This window comes from Emys orbicularis, chromosome 1 (genome assembly GCF_028017835.1).
Source record: "Emys orbicularis isolate rEmyOrb1 chromosome 1, rEmyOrb1.hap1, whole genome shotgun sequence".
NCBI classification, from domain to species: domain Eukaryota; kingdom Metazoa; phylum Chordata; order Testudines; family Emydidae; genus Emys; species Emys orbicularis.
This window is the reverse complement of record NC_088683.1, coordinates 357,273,878-357,295,950: the sequence shown is the minus strand read 5'-3', so window position 1 is coordinate 357,295,950 and position 22,073 is coordinate 357,273,878. Positions and strand designations below refer to the sequence as shown.

The 22,073-nt window shown below is 40.5% G+C and overlaps 1 protein-coding gene across 1 annotated transcript in view; it reads left to right on the top strand.

The window, feature by feature from the left end:
- The window catches only part of FCHSD2 (FCH and double SH3 domains 2), a 239,276-nt gene that overhangs the window by 130,058 nt on the left and 87,145 nt on the right, over positions 1-22,073 (top strand). Inside the window, exons 4-8 of the mRNA XM_065421347.1 lie at positions 2,117-2,193; positions 3,381-3,525; positions 10,279-10,412; positions 14,501-14,555; positions 14,950-15,078. Coding sequence (XP_065277419.1) covers positions 2,117-2,193; positions 3,381-3,525; positions 10,279-10,412; positions 14,501-14,555; positions 14,950-15,078 — 540 coding nt within the window. The remainder of the gene's footprint in view (positions 1-2,116; positions 2,194-3,380; positions 3,526-10,278; positions 10,413-14,500; positions 14,556-14,949; positions 15,079-22,073) is intronic.

The window sequence follows — 22,073 nt, the reverse complement described above, 5'->3', positions numbered from 1 at the left end:
TCACTTTGTATTATTTTTATTACAAATATTTGCACTGTAAAAAAGATAAACAAAATAAATAGTATTTTTCAGTTCAACTCATACAAGTACTGTAGTGCAATCTCTTTATCATGAAAGTGCAACTTACAAATGTAGAATTACCTTTTTGTTTACATAACTGCACTAAAAACAAAACAATGTAAAACTTTAGAGCTTACAAGTCCACTCAGTCCTACTTCTTGTTCAGTCAATCGCTAAGACAGACAAGTTTGTTTACGTTTATGGGAGATAATGCTGCCCACTACTTATTTACAATGTCGCCTGAAAGTGAGAACAGGTGTTCGCATGGCACTGTTGTAGCCAGCATTGCAAGGTATTTACATGCCAGATACATTAAACGTTTCTGTGCTCCTTCATGCTTCGAATTGTTGTTTCTTTTTTTTACAGAGCAAATATTTGTAATAAAAAATAATAATATAAAGTGAGCACTTTACACTTTGTATTCTGCGTTGTAATTGAAATAAATATATTTGAAAGTGTAGGAAAACATCCAAAAACATTTATAATTAATTTAAACTGGTATTCCGTTGTTGTTTAACTGTGCAATTAAAACTGTGATTAATTGTGATTAATTTTTTTAATTGTTTGACAGCCCTGCTCAAAACTGTTGAAGCTTTACATTCATATTGCCTCACAGATTTCCATGTCGTGTGTGCTCAGTTCAGAAATAAATCACCAGTTCAACAACCTCTTGCTGCTCTCTGACCTTCAAGTTTGTTTCTATCTCATGCATCATCAGCAATAGAATATCTGCAAGCCAAATTATGCTCTGTTTTACCTGTGCATCCAAAATAATTATTTGTTGCATTTAACTTATGCATGAATTGCCTTAAGTAGCTGATAAATTTTCAGCTAACTGTGCTCTTAACTTTAATATTCATTCATTAATTTGGCCTTTATCATGCTGGATATCAGCTGCCACAGGAAGTTTTGCCACTAGTTTCATTAAACCCATTGTCTGTACATACTAACAGAGTTGGCATGTATTCTGTTTGCCACTTTATTCTTCCTATGGCACTCAACTCATGAAACAATCAAGTAAAAAGTCAACACATTCTGTTGAGCAGGTTCAGAAGCTGAGGGATGGAAATCTTGGAAAGAAAACCTTCTCTCTAGCTGCTTTCCTCCAATCTGTTGACCACTTCTACATTTAAAAGAATACTGTGAATCAAATTTGGTCCAAAAATTAGATTGCATTAAAAGATGCAATGAGACCTATATAAATGGTTCCGTATGTTTTAAATTACAAGGAAAGTGATTATTTTTTATACCAGAGGTTCCCCTTTAGTGTTTGCAAACCAAACATAGCTGCACTGAGAACCTGAAAATGAAACTGACGTCATTGATGTGCAGTGTCCAAGATGAGAGTTGCAGAAAGTAAACAGCATAAATAATTATAAGTAAACTGTATGTTTCAATCTCCAGTTTATAGGCATTTAAATTGATACTGTAAATTAGGGCCTGATCCTGTCAGGAATTGAGCTCCCTCAACTCCCGTTACCTTCAATGAGAGTTGAGGGCATTCAGTGTCTTGCAGGTCTGAACTCAGTTAAAGAAATTTGTTTCCAGTATCTGATTTTAAGCTGAGGGTTGTTTAGTTACATATTTATTGTAGTATACTTTTTATTATATTTTCTATAAGAAATTTGTTATTGTATTAGGATAACTTATACATGTATAATTAAAGTAGATATTTTTTATTAATCTGTAACATCTGAATTTATATGTATTTCATGCTATTTATTTTAGTCACACACATTCTCCATGTTGAATATTCTAACGAATTATTTGTCTACAAAGTGATTAGGATAGTATATATAAAACAAAGCTAATAACGTTGCCATAAAACCAAATAAAGTGAATCAACATACCCCAATACAAAGCAAAAATATAAAAAGATATATGGGGAAAGAGGAATCGTTGTATATTACATTAGTTTATTAAAATTATAGATTACTGGGTTGTTTGTTAAAATGTCAGATTTTTTTATTTGTATAAGATTATTATAGTGAAACTCCTTTTTATAGTACATTCTCTTATTTGTTTTTAACACAGTCTTTTTATTTATTTTTTATAGGGCATTCAGAAGTTGGCTAGTCAATACTTAAAGAAGGATTGGCCTGGAATAAAAACAGATGAGCGAAGTGATTATAGGTAATTTAACAATTGGGGCTTTTTAAATAGCTGTTCTCACATTGCCAATTTGTGTAATTATTCTACACAACAATGAAGAACCCTTTCTTCTGTAGCTGAAATTAATGTTCTTCGAGTGCTTGCTCATGTCGATTCCATTGTAGGTGTGCACGCGCCCACGTGCGCGGTCATCGGAGATTTTTGCCTTAGCGGTATCCATAGGGCCGGCTGTGGTGCTCTCTTGAGTGCTGCGCTCATGTGTCCTTATATCAGGCACCACTTGCCCTACGTCTCTCAGTTCTTTCTTACCCCCCGTGGTGGTTAGTCCGTGTGCCTTTCCTTGCATAGCAAGGGCTAGCGGTTTCCTCTCTTCTGATTTCAAGCCTTAGGGCCTTGTAAATAGTGGTTTACAGTAGTTAGTGTTAAGTAGTTGTTAAGAGTCAGAAGTTAGAGTCCCAGTGGGGACTTCGCCTCAGGCAGGGCATGCCCCAGTCTCCGGGGTTTAAGCCCTGTGCGGACTGTAACAGGCCTATGCCTGTAAGTGACCCATAGCAGCTGCCTCAAGTGCTTGGGGAATCACATGTGAAGAACAAGTGTCGTGTTTGTAAACATTTTCGACCCAGGACTCAGAAAGAGCAGGATATTCGTTTGCGGGCTCTCCTCATGGAGGCTGCCCTTCGTCTCGCTTCCAAGCCGTCCCTCCAAGACTCGCCTAGTATATCGTCCTCGGTACACAGCACACCCCCATCACTGGGCTCCACCCGGCACTGCTCCCCATCACCAATGCCCAGAAATAAAATGAAGAAGCTCGGCTCCCTGGCACTGGGCAAGAAAGAACATGGGGCATCAAGGCCCAGTTCGGGCTGCCCTGCCACTTCGGAGCCACATGGACCAGCCTCCCAAGTTGGGGCCCTTAGCCCCTTAAAGGATCCGCCACCGACTCCCAGGAGCAGTAGGGACCCAAACTTCTGGTGGCATCGATACCTTCTCAAGCTCCCCCAGCGCTGAGAGAGCAGAGGCCTCTGCCCGCACGTGCCTCAGGAAACAGCAACGGCTCCTTGCGAGGGCAAGCCAGCCGCTAAGAGTGTCCTACTCTGTAAAGCAGTGCATACATTAACAGTGTTTTATAAGTTATTAGTAGCAGTAAAAGTAAAATATTCCTGTCTCCCTTTTTCCCTTTCTCACCATCTTTTAATGTTTGTTTGTAGGGGCATGTATCCAGTTTGGAAATCATTTCTAGAAGGCACAATGCAGGTGGCCCAATCGCGGCTCAATATCTGTGAAAACTACAAAAACCTCATTTCTGAACCTGCCAGGACAGTCAGGTGCTTTAAGGAACAACAGTTAAAAAAGGTATTTTCTCTCTTTTTTCTTTGTATTCTTTGTTGAGAGTTATTGCTTTTATAAGTGTGTTGTTCAGGACTAGTAGGGATTGTAGAGCAGTAGAAATATTTCTAAAGAATCTGTATACCTGTTTCTGCCTGTTCAACTGTGTTCCTTTGTAGAAGTTAAACCGTTAGTTTGTATTGAACCAGTTATTCATAATAATAGACTAAATATTCCAGAATGAAGTTTTTTAATTGACTTGAGACTTAGTCACATCCTGTAAAAGTTGGTACCAGAGGCAGTCTCAGGCATTAATCTGTATAGAAAAATTCTTATAGTTAAGAGAGAAAATAAACTGACTTTCATTTTAAAATGTTTTATTACTACAGCGATACAATAAGATTCCAGGAATTGTCACTGTATCACTCTGCAGCCTAAAATGTCTGTAAAGTAAGAGTGATGTGATGGAAACAGCTACAAGCATGTTTGCAATCTCTTTTTTGTTTAGAATATCACCAGGTTCAATCATTGCTGGGTTTAACAGTCTGTTACCATCCAGTTTTTACGTTATCAACCATTTTTGGCTTTTTTACACACATGACTTTACAGATTACACCCATGCAATGCACAGGCTTTCAACTTGTAATTTTAATGTGATTTACACCTTAACATGTGCAGCAAGAATAGTTCGGTATTCAATATATTTTTAATCAAACCCTATGTGGAATCTGCTTTTATAAATTATCTAAAATGTCTTTTTAAATACAGCACTTCTTGTTCATTTAAGCTGAATATTTTTCATGTTCTAATGAGCTGTGTATTATGAAGAGAAGTTAATTATGGATCTCAGTGGAGTTTGGGGTGAGAGTAGTTGTAATTTGAGGAATGCTAAAATGATGTTTTAAAGAGGGAGCACAGAGTATAAATATCAGCATTGCAATGAGCAGTTTGTGTCTAGAAGTTACCAAAAATGCTACCTTCTGATGTGCTCTCTATAAGATAGGCCAAAGGCAGGGGGGGACAGGAGGTCAAGTCGAGGGAGTGCTGTTTGAACACATACTGCAACTGTCCAAAAAACTGCTTGTGGTTCAAAATGTTTAGTCTGCCATCTAACAAGAATGTTGCTCATTTAGAGGGGGACGACAGGTAAGTTCTTTATTTACATTGTTTCCCAGAGTTTGATCATAGGGCGTTTGTCATGTTTAATTCGGAGTACTCCAGAGCCTGTATCTTTCTCTCTCAAATAAAGACGTGAGAGTTGCAGTGTTCTTAGCTAAAACGAGCTGACATCCCCAAGCTGTAACGTCTCCAGATGCGTGGGGTATAAACTGATGTATGTCTCCTCATAAGCTCAGTTTCCAGTTCCTTGGGAGATTACTGTAGTGGTCCACCCACTCCGTGAGACATTGGTTTTTCTGGAGCTCAAACTCTCTTATTGCATGTGTTTATTTTTCTGTGGGGTTTTCCAACAAATATTATGGTAATTTCTCATGTTTTAATTAGTTTGGTAAATGGCTCCTGCTACTGCTTCCATAAATACTGGAAGTTCAGGGAGTTTATGAACCAATGGCAGAGGTAGGAAAGGAGGTCTTTATTTTAAAAGTTTGTAGTAGTATTTTTAAGAGTTCCCTTTCTCTGTCACTTCACCCTCACCATTCACCCTTAAGCCGTGATAACTGTTCTTCTGGCTAAAGAGGGCTGGATGTGGCTCCCTCTGGAATTTGTTCACCGCTTCTGAATTAGTGGGACAAGTCCTTGGAGGAATGATGCAGTACTTCCAGTCTGAGGTAGCCTGGGATCATTGTACTTTTTGTATAGCTCAGAATAACCATGTAATATAGAGCATAATTAAATATTTTCATAACAAAATTAATGTTTTAAACAGTGCAAGTGTGGGTAAAGTACAACATAATCTTCTGGGAGCCAGTTGTTTTCTTGGATTTCCGAACAGAGTTAAGCACACAGTTGTTTTTATGATATTTCTGACCTTTGTCCTGGTTAAAAAACCTAGTGAAATTCAGATCTGGAGCAGGTAAAGCACTTCTGATACCATACTGGAAGGCATCAAAGTAAACTTCAACTTGAAACAGTGACACTTGAGATGCTGTCTTATCTACTACATCTTTTCCCCCAAGCTTCTACCTCCTTGATAATGAGACCCTCAACAAGAAACTTCACCTCAGCTTTTTCTGGGTCCTGATCATGCTAAATTAGAGCAATTGCAGGCAACTTCAGATAAAAGTCTGTAAAGTTTAATAGTTAGAAGGTTAGATGCAGGAGTCTCAAAAGCGTATACATAGAGGTAAAAATCATTGATACAGAGAAAATGAAACAAAAACACACATCTCTTCCCAACTGTAAACACAGTTTTTTGCATGTTTGAATTAGTCTATAACTCGAGGAAATCATGTTGTATCTAGTGCGGATAGAGTTAGTTACATTGGCTTCATTAAACCCCCTGAAGAGGCAGTTTGAGATGCTGATTAAGTACCTTTGCCTTTTTGTTTCTCTGTTTATGTTCTTATGTTCCGCTGAGATTACATAGTACAGTGTCAGATTTTAACTTAGATAAACTCATTTTTCATTGCTCTTCAAAGATTTTCTGTAGGATTTCTGGGCAGTAAAGTTCAAATACATATTAAAATCAAAGAATTTTTTAAAAGTATACAACTCTTCCCCCCCCCCCCCAAAAAAAACCCCATCCCAAACAAATGCTTTGGGAGTTCTTTCTCCTGTGAAGTTTTTACTCTTCAGCAATAAAGGGCCCTTACACATTCTACTTAATTTTATTTTTATATGTATCTATATAGGTATAAACATGGTCAAGTCTTACATATTTACGTTTTGATTTAAATATTTTAAAGAAAAACTGCATATATAAGGGTCTAGGCACCTTAACCCTAATCATTGTTGCAACAAAATCCCAGTAGTGTAAAATAATCATTCAGACAGGAACTCTGCCAACCGGCCACCTCCAAAAGTTCCTCCTCCTCCTCCCTTTCATCATACTGGGGTGTCCACCCTCAGCGCTCTCCATAAATTCTATCAATTTTATATTAAGTCCTGTACTTCACTGGTCTGCTCATTTGAGGTGATGGTTTTAATATGAACAGACTATATTTTCATTTCCACTAGCCAGAAGGAAATCTCAGGTTATTAGTGGGAGAACAGATTTCTGTTAAGGGATAAATTAAAAATCCCTTGCTAGGCACTTGAATCTCGCCAGATTTTGAAGAGAGGATTGTACATATCCTGGGATTTTTGTTGCTGTTGGATATTTTCTCTTGAACTGATAGAACTTTTTCCTTACACCCGTATTCGGTGCAGATTTCAACCAGAAAGGAAGTTGAATTTGAAAACTGCCAGTATTGAGAGGAGGGTGGTATAATTTGACGAAACTTTGTACTAGGATACGTGACATTTTAACATTTAATAACAGCAGATCTTGAAATCTGTATCAAGTAACTGTTACAGGTGACAGGCAATAGTTTTTTTGTTTTTTTTTTTAAATGGTTGTTAACTGTTCTGCCTTTAACAATATGTAACTAAAGTATGATGTTACATCATTGGATTGTTGCACTTAAAGGGTAATACCAGGCTGATTATAAAGGAAAGAACATGAGTTTATGAAACAGCCTGTTGGTAATTAGTATAGCGAAAAAGGAAATGTAGAAAGCATTTGAGTACAATAATGAGTCTTAGAAAAATACATTTTTAAGATTGTCCTACTGTGGCATCAAAACTTTAATTCAGATATTAATGTTATAACGGTTTTTCTGCATTCAAAGGACAAGTCAGAATGTTTGCATATAAATGAGAAGATGCATAATGCTTTACTATAATAGGGTTCTTCATATAGGGTCTGATCCAAAGTCTGTTGAAACTAGTGAAAAAGATTCTCAGAGATATCAGTGGACTTGAACCGATATACTGTAATATTTGTGTGCAAATCTTGCCTACTCGAGGTTGAACAGGTAGTTTAAACGAAAATAAAAACATGGATTTATTATTTTATGAAGCAGGATATAATTCTGGGCATTGATGTTGTCTGAGTTATTTCTGGGGCAGTATGTGTTTTCTCCCATTGAACAATTTCATTGCTGTTCCTGCTTTTTCTCCACACACTGTTTTCTGTCAGATTAAAATATACATTATCAATGCTGATTATATTCTTATATTTTACCCATGCAAACAGAGACATTTTTATTTCACCTCTCCGTGAAAAGCTATGAATTTTTTTAAGCTTTAGGTATGAAGAAAGTTGTCTTTGTGCTTGATGGTAATTTCTGATTTAACCCTACGCATTGGAAAGCTCTTAACATGCAGCTTGGAACAGAAAAAAAACCCCATTTAAAATAGTATTTAACAATTCAGAATTAATCCGTTGTGTTTCTTGGATTCAAAGAGAGTATATTTTTTTCTCTGCTTTCAGTTTTGGGGGAAAAGGAAAGAGATTCTCAAATTTTGCAGGTATTCTACTAGTATGTTTTTTTTTTTTTTGCTAGCTTTTTGAAAGCAAGTTGTTTCACTGTGTTCTGTCAAGTAGACTGATACTTACACACATCACATATTCTGAAATGGCTTTTGTTGTAAAAGTATTTTCTATACTGCAGTGTATGGTTTTAAATGAATATTGGTTAAGTTGGGAACAAGAATGTGTAGTTGGGAGTATGAAATGCCTTTGTGACCTTTTAAAAATTAAGATGGAAGAGAACGTAAGAACATAAGAATGGCCGTACTGGGTCAGACCAAAGGTCCATCCAGCCCAGTATCCTGTCTACCGACAGTGGCCAATACCAGGTGCCCCAGAGGGAGTGAACCTAACAGGTAATGATCAAGTGATCTCTCTCCTGCTGTCCATCACCACCCTCTGACAAACAGAGGCTAGGGACAGTTGCATTTATTTGCAGTTGTTAGTGCTACCTTTTTGGTGCTTATCCTCAATGTTAGAAATGATAGAGTCCTTTCTATAATCGCTTAAGCTACAGAAGTACAAGAGTAGTTATGCTTATTTGCTTGAAGTCACTAGTCTCTAAGTCATTTTCCATATCCCTTCTTTGGCATTTCCATACTACATCTGGGTTATTACAACTAATTTCCCCATTAAGAGCTTTCATAAGAACGCCCCTACTTGGTCAGACCAAGGGTCCATCTAGCCCAGTATCCTGTTGTCCAACAGTGGCCAGTGCCAGGTGATCCAGAGGGAATGAACAGAACAGGTAAACATCAAGTGATCCATCCCCTGTCTCTCATTCCCAGCTTCTGGCAAACAGAGGCTAGGGACACCATTCCTGCCCATCCTGGCTAATAGCCATTGATGGACCTATCTCCATGAGTTTATCTAGTTCTTTTTTGATTGCTGTTACGATCTTGGCCTTCACAACATCCTCTGGCAAGGAGTTCCACGGGTTGACTGTGCGTTGTGTGAAAAATCTTGTAAGTATAACATTTTAAACAGTGAGACAAGGTGAGTGAGGTATGTAATGTCTTTTATTGGACTAACTTCTGTTGGTGAGAGAGACAAGCTTTCGAGCTTACACAGAGCTCTTCTTTAGGTTTTCGGAGATAAGCTTTTGAGCTCCGTGTAAGCTTGAAAACTTGTCTCTCTCACCAACAGACGTTGGTCGAATAAAAGATATTACCTCACCAGGGGTGAAAGTAACTTAAAGGACTTACCGGTACACTGGAGTCCTGAGCAGGGGCGGGGCCTCAACCAGAAGCGGCAGGGCCTTTAGAGCCCCGGGCCCTTTAAATCAAGATTTAAAGGGCCAGGGGCTCCGTCTGCGGTAGAGGAGGCTGGGACCCCAGGCCCTTTAAATCACCGCCGGAGCTATCAGCTGCGGAGGCGGCTGGGAGCCCCAGGGCTCAGGGGCCATTTAAAGAGCCCAGGGCTCCAGATACCGCTACCGTGGCAGAGCCCCTGGCCCTTTAAATCACCGCCCGAGCCCCGCTGCCGGAGTCCTGGGGTAGCAGCGGCAGCTGAGGGCTCCGGCGGTGATTTAAAGGGTCAGGGGCTCCCGGCTGCCACTACCCACAGTGGAGCCCCAGGCCCTTTAAATTGCCAAAGGAGCCCCAGAGGCTCCTGGCTGCCGCTTCTACTCCGGAACTCCGGCAGCGGGGCTCAGGCGACGATTTAAGGGCCCAGGGCTCCGGCCGCCGCTACCGCCCCGGGCCCTTTAAATAGCCACTGGAGCCCTGCTGCCGAAGCCCCCAGGGTAGCGGCAGCGGCCCAGGGCTCCGGAGATGATTTAAAGGGCCAGGGGCTCCCAGCTGCCGCTGCCACAGCGGAGCTCCGGGCCCTTTAAATCGCCGACAGAGCCCCAGGGCTCCCGGCAGCAGGGCTCTGGCAGCAATTTAAAGGGCTCGGGGCTCCAGCCGCTGCCGGGAGCCCCAGGCCCTTTAAATCGCCGCCTGGGGAAGCTGGTCCGGTCCGGCACACCTGCTCTTGCCGGTACGCTGTACTGGATCGTACCAGCTTACTTTCACCTCTGTACCTCACCCACCTTGTCTCTCTAGTATCCTGGGACCAACGCGGCTACAACAACACTACATATTTTAAACATTATGAGTTAAATAGTTGCTGATATTTTTTTTTTAAAAAGCAATTGAGATAAAAAGATGTTGGTTCTTTGTTTTGATTCATTTTAAAAGGTGGACTGAATCTATAGTTAACCTAAAAGAACTTGTAGAGCATATGGATCTGTGCAAGATTTATTGAACAATAATAGTACAATGATATTAATTCTATTATAAGCTTGTTTGTTGTATTCTGTTTTGCAGTGTGTAGACCAGTTGACAAAGATCCAGGCTGAATTACAAGAGACAGTAAAAGATTTAGCTAAGAGCAAGAAGAAGTACTTTGAGACTGAACAGATGGCTCATGCAGTGCGGGAAAAAGCCGATATTGAGGCCAAGTATGTTCTTATAATAGCAACTCTATAATTAAATATGTGTGTGTAAATATCATGTTTGTCTTAATCATTACACTCAGTTTTGTTGTAAGAGCAGGATACTAGCTCTGAATAAGCTTGTGTTGAGATTTGCCTTACTTTGCTTTCATACATCCTGTTGATCAAACATGCATCTTGCTTCACAGTTGAGTATTGTTTGGGAAGTGTTTGTTTTGCTTTTATGAGGTTATATCTTTGAGGCTGTAGCTTTCGCATACCTCTTGTCCTGTGGAGGTAATCTTACCCTTCCTTTCACTAAAACACATAACTTGCATGTTTCCATTTTGGGTTTTGGCCTGTATTTTTTCACAGCCTGTTGCAATTTTATCACTTTTTTTTTTATTTAAACATCCCTCAAACTTGTTCTCCAAGAATGGCAAAGTTGTGTACCTGGCATCTTTAAAAAGAAAGTAATTACCTGTTACGGGTGTTTTATAAGGTAATGTAAAAGGATGCCCACTCACTTCTCCTTAAAGTTTGAGGTATTTTCTTTTATTCTTTTTCATTTTTAAGAACAAGTTATTTAGAAAAAAATGTTCTTCAGGGAGCTCTTTCCACACAATTCAGGAACTGGAAAGTTCTGGAGGTGGTGACATACACTAGCTGGAGGCGGTGGGAATATCATACACTGTCCACCCACTTCCTCAGAAGATCAAAGGTTGAGCTAGGGGAATTGGCCCAGTCTCGCATTGGTATTGTAAAGATTAAAATGACAGACTATCAGATGATATGCAGAAGGCCTGCTTCTGCATGCAGATAAAATCCAGTTTGCATCAGATTTGTACAAATAGTTGGCCTTGTATATACAGTGCTATTTTCCTCCAGTTTCTTAATTGAGCAATTTATGAAGGCTGGGAGTATAACATAAACACTATCAAATTCTAGATATCCTTTTTATACTAGAATTTACTGACATAATTTTTCAGCTTTTCGTGTGCATATTTTGTTTTCTAATTGGAACTTGAAAGTTATCCAAAATATTGGTGGTATGAGGGTTTTGGAAAGCTAAGTTTGGATGAATGTTATAAACAATTTAAACAGCTTTATGCAATTAGTCAACTAACAATCAAGTGTAAATCTTAGAAAAAGCAGGGAAAATTTAAAATATTTTATTTATCACGAGTAAGGGATTGTATCCTTCTCCATTCATAAATCTTACAGAAAAAAACACAACTTGGAACAATCTAATTCACCTGGGAGTTGAGATGGTGCTAACTAATGTTCCTGTGGATACCTTTTGCAACACATTAATTTTAAAAAAATAAAATAAGAGTAACAGTACCGACTATTAATCACTTTCAAATTGTGGGCAGTAAAAGGGCATGGTTAGAGAGCCCTCCATGAATCCAAGAATTCTTATCTTTGTGGGAAGCCCAACAGGGCTTTAATGAAGCCTGAGGTAATCTTAATTTCCCCCCAGAAACCTCTCCTTAATGTGTAGCTCCCCTTGAGGGGGATGCCAGAGACGGTGGTGGGTGGAGAAAGCCAGGCTACAGCCATGTTGCCAGAGAGCTGGAAGGTGCTCCAGGGGCCCTGAAGTTGCTATGAAAGCAGAGGGCATTCATATTGAATGGTCAAGGAGATCTGCTTGAGACCTGGATCCTGGAGGCCAATTACCTGTTCTTTCAATAGGGGGCCCAACACTCTTTGTAGAGCTTTCCTTCTCCTGACCCCCTCCCTTGGGTTTTACTCAGGGGGCAGGCCCGCTGACAGCAATTCCAGGCCCCAGGGCCTGGGGCGGAAGTGAAGAATCCGTCACTTCCAGGACCAACCACGCTGGCCAATCGCGCCGGCCAGCAGGAGCCCCCAAAGCACAGGGCCCGGAGCGGTCGCCTCAATTCACCGTACCCTAGGGATGGCTTTGCCCATGGCAGAACAGTCGATGGGCCCCCTAGATAGGTCCGTCTGACATTTGGGCGGTGCTACTCCTGTGCTGGCTGGTGCCCAGTTAGCCTCTGCCAGCTGTGCTGCTGGGCGCACTCTTTTCCCGGCACAGCCAGGACTTCCACAGGCCCGCCTGGCTGCCTTCACTGCCGCTGGTACCACCCTGCACGCACCTAGGAGCCCTGTGGCCCATCCAAGCAATTGCCCCCTTTGCCTCCTCTCCCCCGATCGGCAGGCCTGCTCGGGGGGAGGGGTCTGCGTGGCCTCGATTGGCAGCTCAAAACCCAGTGTTTCCTTGTCTTTTTGCTTAAAATAGAACAGCTATTGTGTCTTGGGGACAGAGGTCTTATTAAAACCAGTATAGAAGCTACCAGTCATTGTGGAATCCCTTTTCTTACTCTTCTGTCCTCCACCTGACATACCAAACAGTCAATATTTGCACATTGGCTTTTTGTGGTAACATTGCATCACAGTAGTTTCCAGTTTCTTTAGAATAGACTTATGCCAGGTTTAAACTAATATAGCTATATCGGCAAACCCTCCTAGTGTACACAACACTTATCTTGGCAAAAGTGCTTATCCTGTTTTACTTTAAAGCGAAAGCCCTCTTATGCTGGCACAACCTTATATACTCTAGGGCTTTTGCCAATATTTTAATGTAATGTAAAAAACTCTAGCCAACATTACTATCCCAGCTAAAGTTTCTAATATAGACCCAGTTCTAATGTAGACTTGGTGGGAAAATTGTATTGAAGTTAAATGAGGGTAGTGGATGTATTTATCAGTAGGGATGGTATGGTTATATATCATATCATCATCATCATCATCATCAGAATCAAATATAGCTAAAGTTTGTGTTTTTTATCAGTTTTACATATGAAATTTTAGAAAGCTTTTTAAAAAATTGAACAAAATTATTTTAACCAGGAATAATTTTGTCCATGGAAGGATGCTCCACTTCTACCAAAATACAGTGTGTAATGTTCTCTTTGTGTACAACAGAGAACAAAGGCTGTTGTTATTTTACTCTATTTCAAATGCCATCTTCTTGGTTGGTATTTATGGATGCCTGTTGCTCATAAAGTGAGGTAAAACACAAGGTAAAATTTACAGTTATTGGATAATGTTTTATTTAATAGGTATATATCCATATATTATATTAATCTCATAGAGCTGGAAGGGACCCTGAAAGGTTATTGAGTCCAGCCCCCTGCCTTCACTAGCAGGACTAAGTACTTATTTTTGCCCCAGATCCTTAAGTGGCCCCCTCAAGGATTGAGCTCACAATCCTGGGTTTAGCAGGCCAGTGCTCAAACCACTGAGCTATCCCTCCCTCCTTCTGAGAACATTGGTTGTTTTGACCTCTTCAGGGTTAATATGTTTTCAGAAAGCTTAGATATCATCTGATTTAAAACATTTGTTCATATTGTCTGTTTCACAATTTTTTTTCTCGCTATGGTATAAACAGAATAATGTTTCAAAATTCAAGTGTTCATGATTTTAGTTAAGTTTTCCTTCATACCTCATTGCAAATAAGCCTGATGTTCTTAAGATGCTTGTATGGGCTCTGGCTTTTTAAAAAATGATTAACCTGGAAAAAACACACAAACAAACTGATTCCTACCCTATGATCAAAGTTTCAAAATTAGGCTAACGCCTGCTTTTAAAAAATTATTTGTGGGCAGACCTCACTCAACCTTACCTGAGTGGATTGCTGGTGATTTTACATTGCTACCCCATTAGAAGGCAAGTAGCTCAAGTTTGCAGCCCTGGCTATCAAATGGAAGACTTTCAAATAGCCATTAAGCATCAAACAACAAAAGAATTTTGTGAGTTCCTGTTGCCACCAGAGCATTCTGCCGTGTTGTATTTAATCATTGTTTGAAAATTAGTGTAAGATTGAGCAAAACATTTCAGAATATGCAGTGAAGATGGCTGATTATGCAAATGAGCTTGTTCAACATGTGTAACCACTTCCTAAAACCCCTAATTTTTACTCTTAAATATAAAAATAAAATGTTTAGCCTAAAAAATTGCTATTAAATTATTTTACTGCATTTATTTAACCCAAAAAGAAAACCTCTCCCTTATCAGATAGCCCATTTGTGTCCCTATCTGTCCCAGAGACAACTTCTGATATTAATCTATTCTATTGACTTTTAATACAGGTCCAAGCTTAGTCTCTTTCAGTCAAGGATAAGCTTACAGAAGGCAAGTGTAAAGGTGAGTTTAAGAATAAATGATCTACTCAGTAAAACTATAGTAAAGTATTATGTCACTTTCATGGGACACATAACTAATGTTATCTTGAATCTAGAGAGGCCTCACGTTTTATCAGGCATATTGTCTTTATAACGACTGGCCAGTTGGTACAGAATGTTTCCCCAGAATCAAGTACAAGCACATGATGAATCTGTTCAGCCATTCACAGATTTGTGCTGGAATTTTGCCTGCTGAAAATCGTATAAAGTATATATGCAAATAATAGAAATATTATTCAAAGCAGCAACAAATATAACAACCCATCTAAAGCCATATATCTTTTAATGCTTTGCTCATAGTATAAAAGTACAAAATCAGCTGCCTTACATTTTGATTTCCCTTTTTTTAAATATAGTTAAAAGCACGACGGTCCGAGTGTAATTCAAAGGCTACCCATGCAAGGAATGACTACCTTCTCACTTTAGCAGCTGCTAATGCACACCAGGATCGCTACTATCAGACAGACTTGGTGAACATTATGAAGGTAAGGGAGCTAATATAGTTTGATTTTCCTTATTGAGGTGGGGACGAGGATTCATGAGATACAAATATTGTTTTCATGAAATACACATGTTGACATTCATATACTTTTATCCCAATATACCAGGGTCGGTCACAATATTGACCCTCTTCTATGTTCCTGATCACCATCAACCCTGAAATAAGAGAATTTGGGGGGGAAACTGATGATATAGTCATATCATTTGATAACACTCTTTCCATTCCTCTAGTATCACTGGAGACTGTTAAACAGAAGCTACTAGAGTTAGACATTGTAAATCGGCAGGTCCAGATAACTTGCATCCAAGAGTTTTAAAAGAGCTGGCTGAAGAGTTTGCTGAACCATTAATGTTAATTTTCAAAAAGTCTTAGAGCACTGCATAAGTTCCAGAAGACTGGAAGAAAGCTAGTGTTGTGTCAATATTTAAAAAGGGTAAACAGGATGACCTGGGTAATTATAGGCCTTTCAGTCTGATGTCAGTCCCTGGCAAGATAATGGAGTGGCTGATAAAGAATTAAAGGAGGGTAATATAATATAATTAATGCCAGTCAACATGGGTTTATGGAAAATAGATCCTGTCAAACTAACTTGATACCTCTTTGGTAAGATTATAAGTTTGGTTGATAAAGGTAATAGTGCTGAGATAATATTTTTAGACTTCTGTCAGGCATTTGACTTGGTACTACATGATATTTTGATTAATAAACTAAAACTATATAAAATTAACAAAGCACACATTAAATGGGTTAAAAACTGGCTAGCTGATAGGTCTCAAAATGTAATAGTAAATGGAAAATCATTATCGATCGGGTCTGTTTCCAGTGTTATCAGTGAATGGAAGAAAACATAAAATCATCACTGATAAAATTGGGAAAGTGGTAAATAATGAAGAGGACAGGTTACTGATTCAGAGTAACCTGGATTGCTTGGTAAACTGGGAGCAAGCAAACAATGTGTGTTTTAATACTGCTAACTATAAATATATACATCTAGGAACAAAGAATATAGGCCATACTTATAGAATAGGGGCTTTTATTCTGGGAAGCAGTGACTCTGAAACACAGATTTGGGGGTGGTGATGGATTATCAACTAAATACTAGCTGCCAGTGTGACTCTGTGGCCAAACAAGCTAATGCAATCCTGGGATGAATAAACAGAGTCTCTGTTTGACACTGTTGCGACTAGTTCTAGAATACTATGTCCAGTTCTGGTATCCACAAATTCGAGAAGGATGTTGATAAATTGGAAAGGGTTCAGAGACGAGAAGTAAGAATGATTAAAGGATTAGAAACTATGCCTTATATTGATAGAGTCAAAGAGCTCAATCTATTTAGTTTCACAAAGAGAAAATTAAGAGATGAATTGTTTACAGTCTGTAAGTACCTACATGGGGAACAAATATTTAATAATGGGCTCTTCAGTCCAGCAGAGAAAAGTATAATACAATCCAATGGCTGGAAGTTGAAGCTAGACAAATTCAATCAGGAAATAAGGGGCAATTTTTTAACAGTAAGGTTATTAATGATTGGTTCAATTTACCCGGACACGTGGTGTTTTCTCCGTTACTGATGATTTTTAAATCAAGATCAGATTTTTTTTTTAAAGATCATAGAACTGGAAGAGATCTCGAGAGGTGATCTAGTCCAGTCCCCTGCACTCAAGGCAGGACTAAATATTATCTAGACCATCCCTGATAGGTGTTTGTCCAACTTGCTCTTAAAAATCCCCAGTGATGGAGATTCCACAACCTCCCTGGGCAGTTTATTCTAGTGCTTAAGCACTCTGACAGTTACGAAGTTTTTCCTAATGTCCAACCTAAACCGCCCTTGCTGCAATTTAAGCCCATTGCTTCTTGTCCTATCCTGAGAGGTTAGAGAGATGCTCTAGTAATTATTTTGGGGAAGTTCTATAGCCTGTGCTACACAGGAAGTCAGACTAGATTATCACAATGGTCCCTTCTGGCCTCGGAATCTATGAATCTATAATTTTTTTCCTTTCCTAACTAAGTTTCCAATCTCCATTGCTATGGGACGTAATGGTCATAGTTTACTTTAAAAAGGATGCCTCTTGGATATGACACTAATAAAAAAATTGGCAGGTATTTATCTTTTGTTAAAACATTAACAATTAGACATTTGTTGTCTCAAGTAGAAATTAAACACATATGGTCTATTAGACATCCAGGAAAAGCTACCAGAGTAAACACACCTGTAGGCTATGTCACAAATATCAACACTCTCCAGCAGGCACACCAAACACATCCAGATTTGAGAACTGGCCTGATGACACAAAATAACATGAATCGTTACTAATCCTATGTAGTCTAAAATATTATCCATGTCCTATTTTGTATGCTCCAGCTACTAGTGTATTGTCTCTATGAATTTAACAAATGGCATTTTTGTACACTTTGTTTATTTGGGGAAAGTTTAATCTTCAGATTCAAAAAAAAAAAAATCCCACAAAAACCCAGAACACTTAACTGAGCCATCTATTGTTTCTTTTTTAAAGTAGGGCTTTTAAGAATGGGGAAAACTCACTAGTTGGCCATCTTCATTCGGTTGTGGGTTTCTTAAATGCAAAGGGTCTTATATGCTCTTTTTCTAGCAGAGATATTTTTAAACAGCAGTATTCAGGTATAAAAATAGTTCATATTTGGTTTAATGTTTGTTGCTTTGGAATTTGTCGATATGGATTTGGTTAATAGCCGTCATGTGCCTACTCTATCTGATGTTTACACATTTTCTATTTATATTACTCTAAAGTGGTATAAATTCCCAGTGTTTTAACCAAATGGACTAAGAATGTAAAGCTTGTAGCTTATTTGCAAATGTTTCAAAGACCACAGCTCTTTTGGTGTGTGATACTGGCTTTTTGTATGTTTTTAGCTTTAATCAGTTTATTGTTTCCAGAATAAGAATTTGCACTGTGTATTTTTATTGGTGGGACAGTGGTCTACTTATCTATTTCACAGTGCACTCATTTGATGCCTGACTTGCTTGGCTGGAACACATCCAGTCTGTTGTACTAAGTGCTGACGGCTGCTGACTTACAGTTTTTAGAGTCCTTACTATAGAACTCTGTACAACTGCCATTGCAGTGACCTTGCAGTTTCTGAAGCTTTATCGTGCTGCTTTGAAAGCTTGCTGTTTTGTTCTTGGTTTTTTGTATGAAATCAGTTTCATACATTAGTCGGTAGAGATGTAAAATAAATGGCCAGTTACCTTTGCTATCTATTCCATTCATTTATATTTATTTTGAATTACCATGCATAGTTTTGTCTACTGAGAATGTCAGTAATTAAGTCATACCATTCTGAATATGGCAACTTGCGGTGTAATTTTAAGTTTTTTAAATGCATGTTTTTAAGAAGGCTGTGGTTTTTATATTTAGTCTTTCAATGTATGTAATGTACCTGTCAAGATTTTCTAGATGCACATACAGTTTGACACACGCATTTCATAAAATAAATAAATTTTTAGCTTAAGCTTGCTACAAAGATATACAAAGGATTGTTAGTGAAAGCACCATGTGTAATTATGCTTATTTCTTCTTTGTGTTAGAAGTACCAGTAAGGATTGAGGATCTTATGTACTAGCCATTGTACAAAGATATTGAAACACCTACATAATTTAGGATGAATGTGTTACATAGAACCACAATCATGCTCCCTCTACTGGTTTTACTGCTGCTGTCAATACCAAATATTAGTCCTAGAGGTAGTATCCTACAATAAATGATACTGTTGCACTACAGAAAGATGTTTTGGCAGAAGACAGACTACATACTGTACATCTGGAAACTCTTAGTCCATCCAAAACATAGAAAAAAAAAGTTTGAAAAGAGTAAGAAGGAGAAATATAGGCAGAAATTTATAAGCTCTACGAGTTCTACAAACAGTGAGTTATAAATAATTTACCATGTCTCTGATTTTTAAGTAGTACTGGTAAATTTCCTGTTTTTCTGTATAGGTCAAATCTTCACACTTGCTGAATAGAAAGAATTTTAGGTTAATATAATTTTTTTAAATTTCAAGTAAAAGTGTCCATATGTTATGTAGTTTGAATATTCATGTAATGTGTCTTAGCAGGCTGGTTTCCATTTCAGGTGAGTGAAGGGAAAATATTTGTACATCTTTTGAACTTCAACCCTGTGACATTATTTAAGTGAACAGAAAATGTTTTAGCCAGTGTTCTTTAATTTGATTAGAAATGAAATTTTGTTTAAAAATTTGGCAAATACTGTTTAGCTGTGATTCTTTTGTTTACAATTGGAGGAAATTCCAATTAGGTTCCATATTACTATTACTTGTAAGCATTTCATGAAGCTTCAACTTTAGCTGTAACTGTATACAGCCTTGAAATCATAAGGGCTAGTATTTGCCTAGATCATTTATCATTTTTAGACTGTTACGGGTGGGAAGAGGAAGGAAAGTAAATGTTGGAATTAGGTTAATTCAAGTTTGATCTAGAGTAGTTATACTTTTAGTTCATTATATCTGAGTTAGAAAGGCTAGGATTGTGCTATCCTCCTGCTCATGAACCACCAATAATTATCAGAGTATGTAGTAGTTCTTCGAGTGATTGCTCATGTGTATTCCACAATAGGTGTGTGTGCTTGCCACATGCACCGGTGCCGGAAGTTTGCCCCTAGCAGTACCCATAGTAGCTCGTCTCCAAAACTGCTTGTTTGTTCAGTGTATGGTACCTGTAGTTAGTTAGTTGTTTAGTTAGTTTAGTTTAGTTTAGCTAGAGCGCCCGGGCAGTTTGCGACACTTGTAGGTGATCTGTGCCAGTGTGTGATCCGCACGCGGACTGTTTACGCTGTTTGGGGGAAACCCATCTCAGCGATCGCTGCAAGATTTGCAGGTCATTTAAGCCTCAGACCAAGAGAGAAAGTGGTCCGTCACACGAGATTCAGGATGAGGCCCCTCTGGTTGGCCTCAGAGTTCTCCCAGGCCAGGGACAGGATTGACAAAGTCCTCACGGTGCCCGAGCCAGTGATCACCTCCCTACAGTGGTGGTCCTCCCCGGGAAACATGCTCCAAGGGGTCCCATTCAAGGCAGGGCCCCGTCACTGGAACTGGTGTCCGAAGCGTCGGACCTGGGATGGGGGGCCCACGTGGGGAACGTTCAGACCCAAGGTCTGTGGTTGGCTCAGGATCTGACCCTACACAAAAACGTTAAGGAGCTCAGGGCGGTACGGCCGGCGTGCATGGCCTTCCGCTCGCACCTGGAGGGCCAGGTGGTCAGGGTCCTTATGGACAACACGGCCTCGAAATTCTACATCAACAGGCAAGGTGGGGCCCAATCCTCTGCCGCGAAGCCCTCAGGCTGTGGGACTTTTGTATAGCCCACAGCATCTGCCTACAGGCCTTCCATCTGCCGAGCGCCCAGGACGCGCAGGCGGATCGCTTGAGCAGGGACTTCTCCTCTCAGCACGAGTGGTCTCTGCACCCAGAGGTGGTGAACAGACTTTTTCGAGTGTGGGGAATTCTCCAGGTGGACCTGTTCGCGACTTGGCAGAACTGTCGCTGTCCCCGGTTCTGCTCCTGGGACAGGACGCTTTCTCCGATGCCTTCCTCCTGTCCTGGTCAAGCCAGTTTCTCTATGCCTTTTCCCTGTTCCCACTGATCAGCAAGGTCCTGGAAAAGATAAAGACGGACAAGGCCCGGGACCTTCTGATTGCCCCGGCATGGCCCAGGCAGCATTGGTACGGGACCCTCACGGGCCTGGCAGTCACTCCGCCGTGGCCGTTGCTGTCCCGCCTGGACCTGCTCTCCCAGGACCAGGGCCGCCGCCTCCACCCCAACCTAGAGGCACTCCACCTCACGGCATGGCTGCTCAATGGTTAGGTCGGGAGTAAAGGACATGCTCGTAAGGGGTTCAGCGCGTCCTAGAAAGCAGGCGGCCCTCCATGCACTGAGCCTACTTGGCAAAATGGTCTCAGTTTTCCAGATGGGCGGACAAGCGGGGCGTTTCCCCGGTGGCTGCCCCGATCCAGCTTATTCTGGACTACCTCCTTCACCTTAGAGCCCAGGGCCTGGCGCCCTCGTCAGTCAAGATGCACGTGGTGGCCATATCGGCCTTCCATCCGCTGGTGCAGTGCCACACGGTATTCTCCCATGCTATGACTGGCCGATTCCTTAAGGGGTTGGATTGTCTCTTCCCGTATGTTAAGCCCCCAGTCCCACAGTGGGACCTAAATCTGGTGTTGGCCTGTCTCACGGGGCCCCCGTTTGAGCCGCTAGCCATGTGCTCCTGGTCACTCCTCTTGTGGAAGGTGGCCTTCCTGGTTGCTATCACGTCAGCTAGGCGGGTCTCAGAACTCAGGGCTCTGACCTCCGAGCCCCTGTACATGGTGCTTCATGAAGATAAGGTCCAGCTCCGCCCACACCCTTCATTCCTCCCGAAGGTGGTCTCCGCCTATCACATGGGTCAGGATATTTTTCTGCCGGTCCTCTACCCCAAGCCCCATGCGTCTAGTGAGGAGCGTCGCCTCCACACGCTTGATGTGAGATGGGCTCTGGCTTTTTACCTGGAGCGGACTAAGCCATTCAGAAAGTCCTCACAACTGTTCATCACCTCAGCCGAGCGCATGAAAGTTCAGCCGATCTCCACTCAGCGGCTCTCCAACTGGATCACCTCATGCATCCGTACCTGTTATGACCTGGCGGGAATCCCTCTGCCACCAATTGTGAAGGTGCACTCGACTAGGGTGCAAGCCTCATCGGCTGCCTTTTTGGCCCATGTCCCCATTCAGGACATTTGTAGGGCTGCCACGTGGACTTCAGTTCACACGTTCACCTCACATTATGCGATTGTCTCTCAGACAAGGGAGGACACCGGGTTCAGCAGGGTCGTTCTCCGTCCCAAGAGTTTGTGAACTCCTACCCACCTCCAACAGATATAGCTTGGAATCACCTATTGTGAAATACACAAAAGCAATCACTCGAAGAAGAAAAGACAGTTACCTT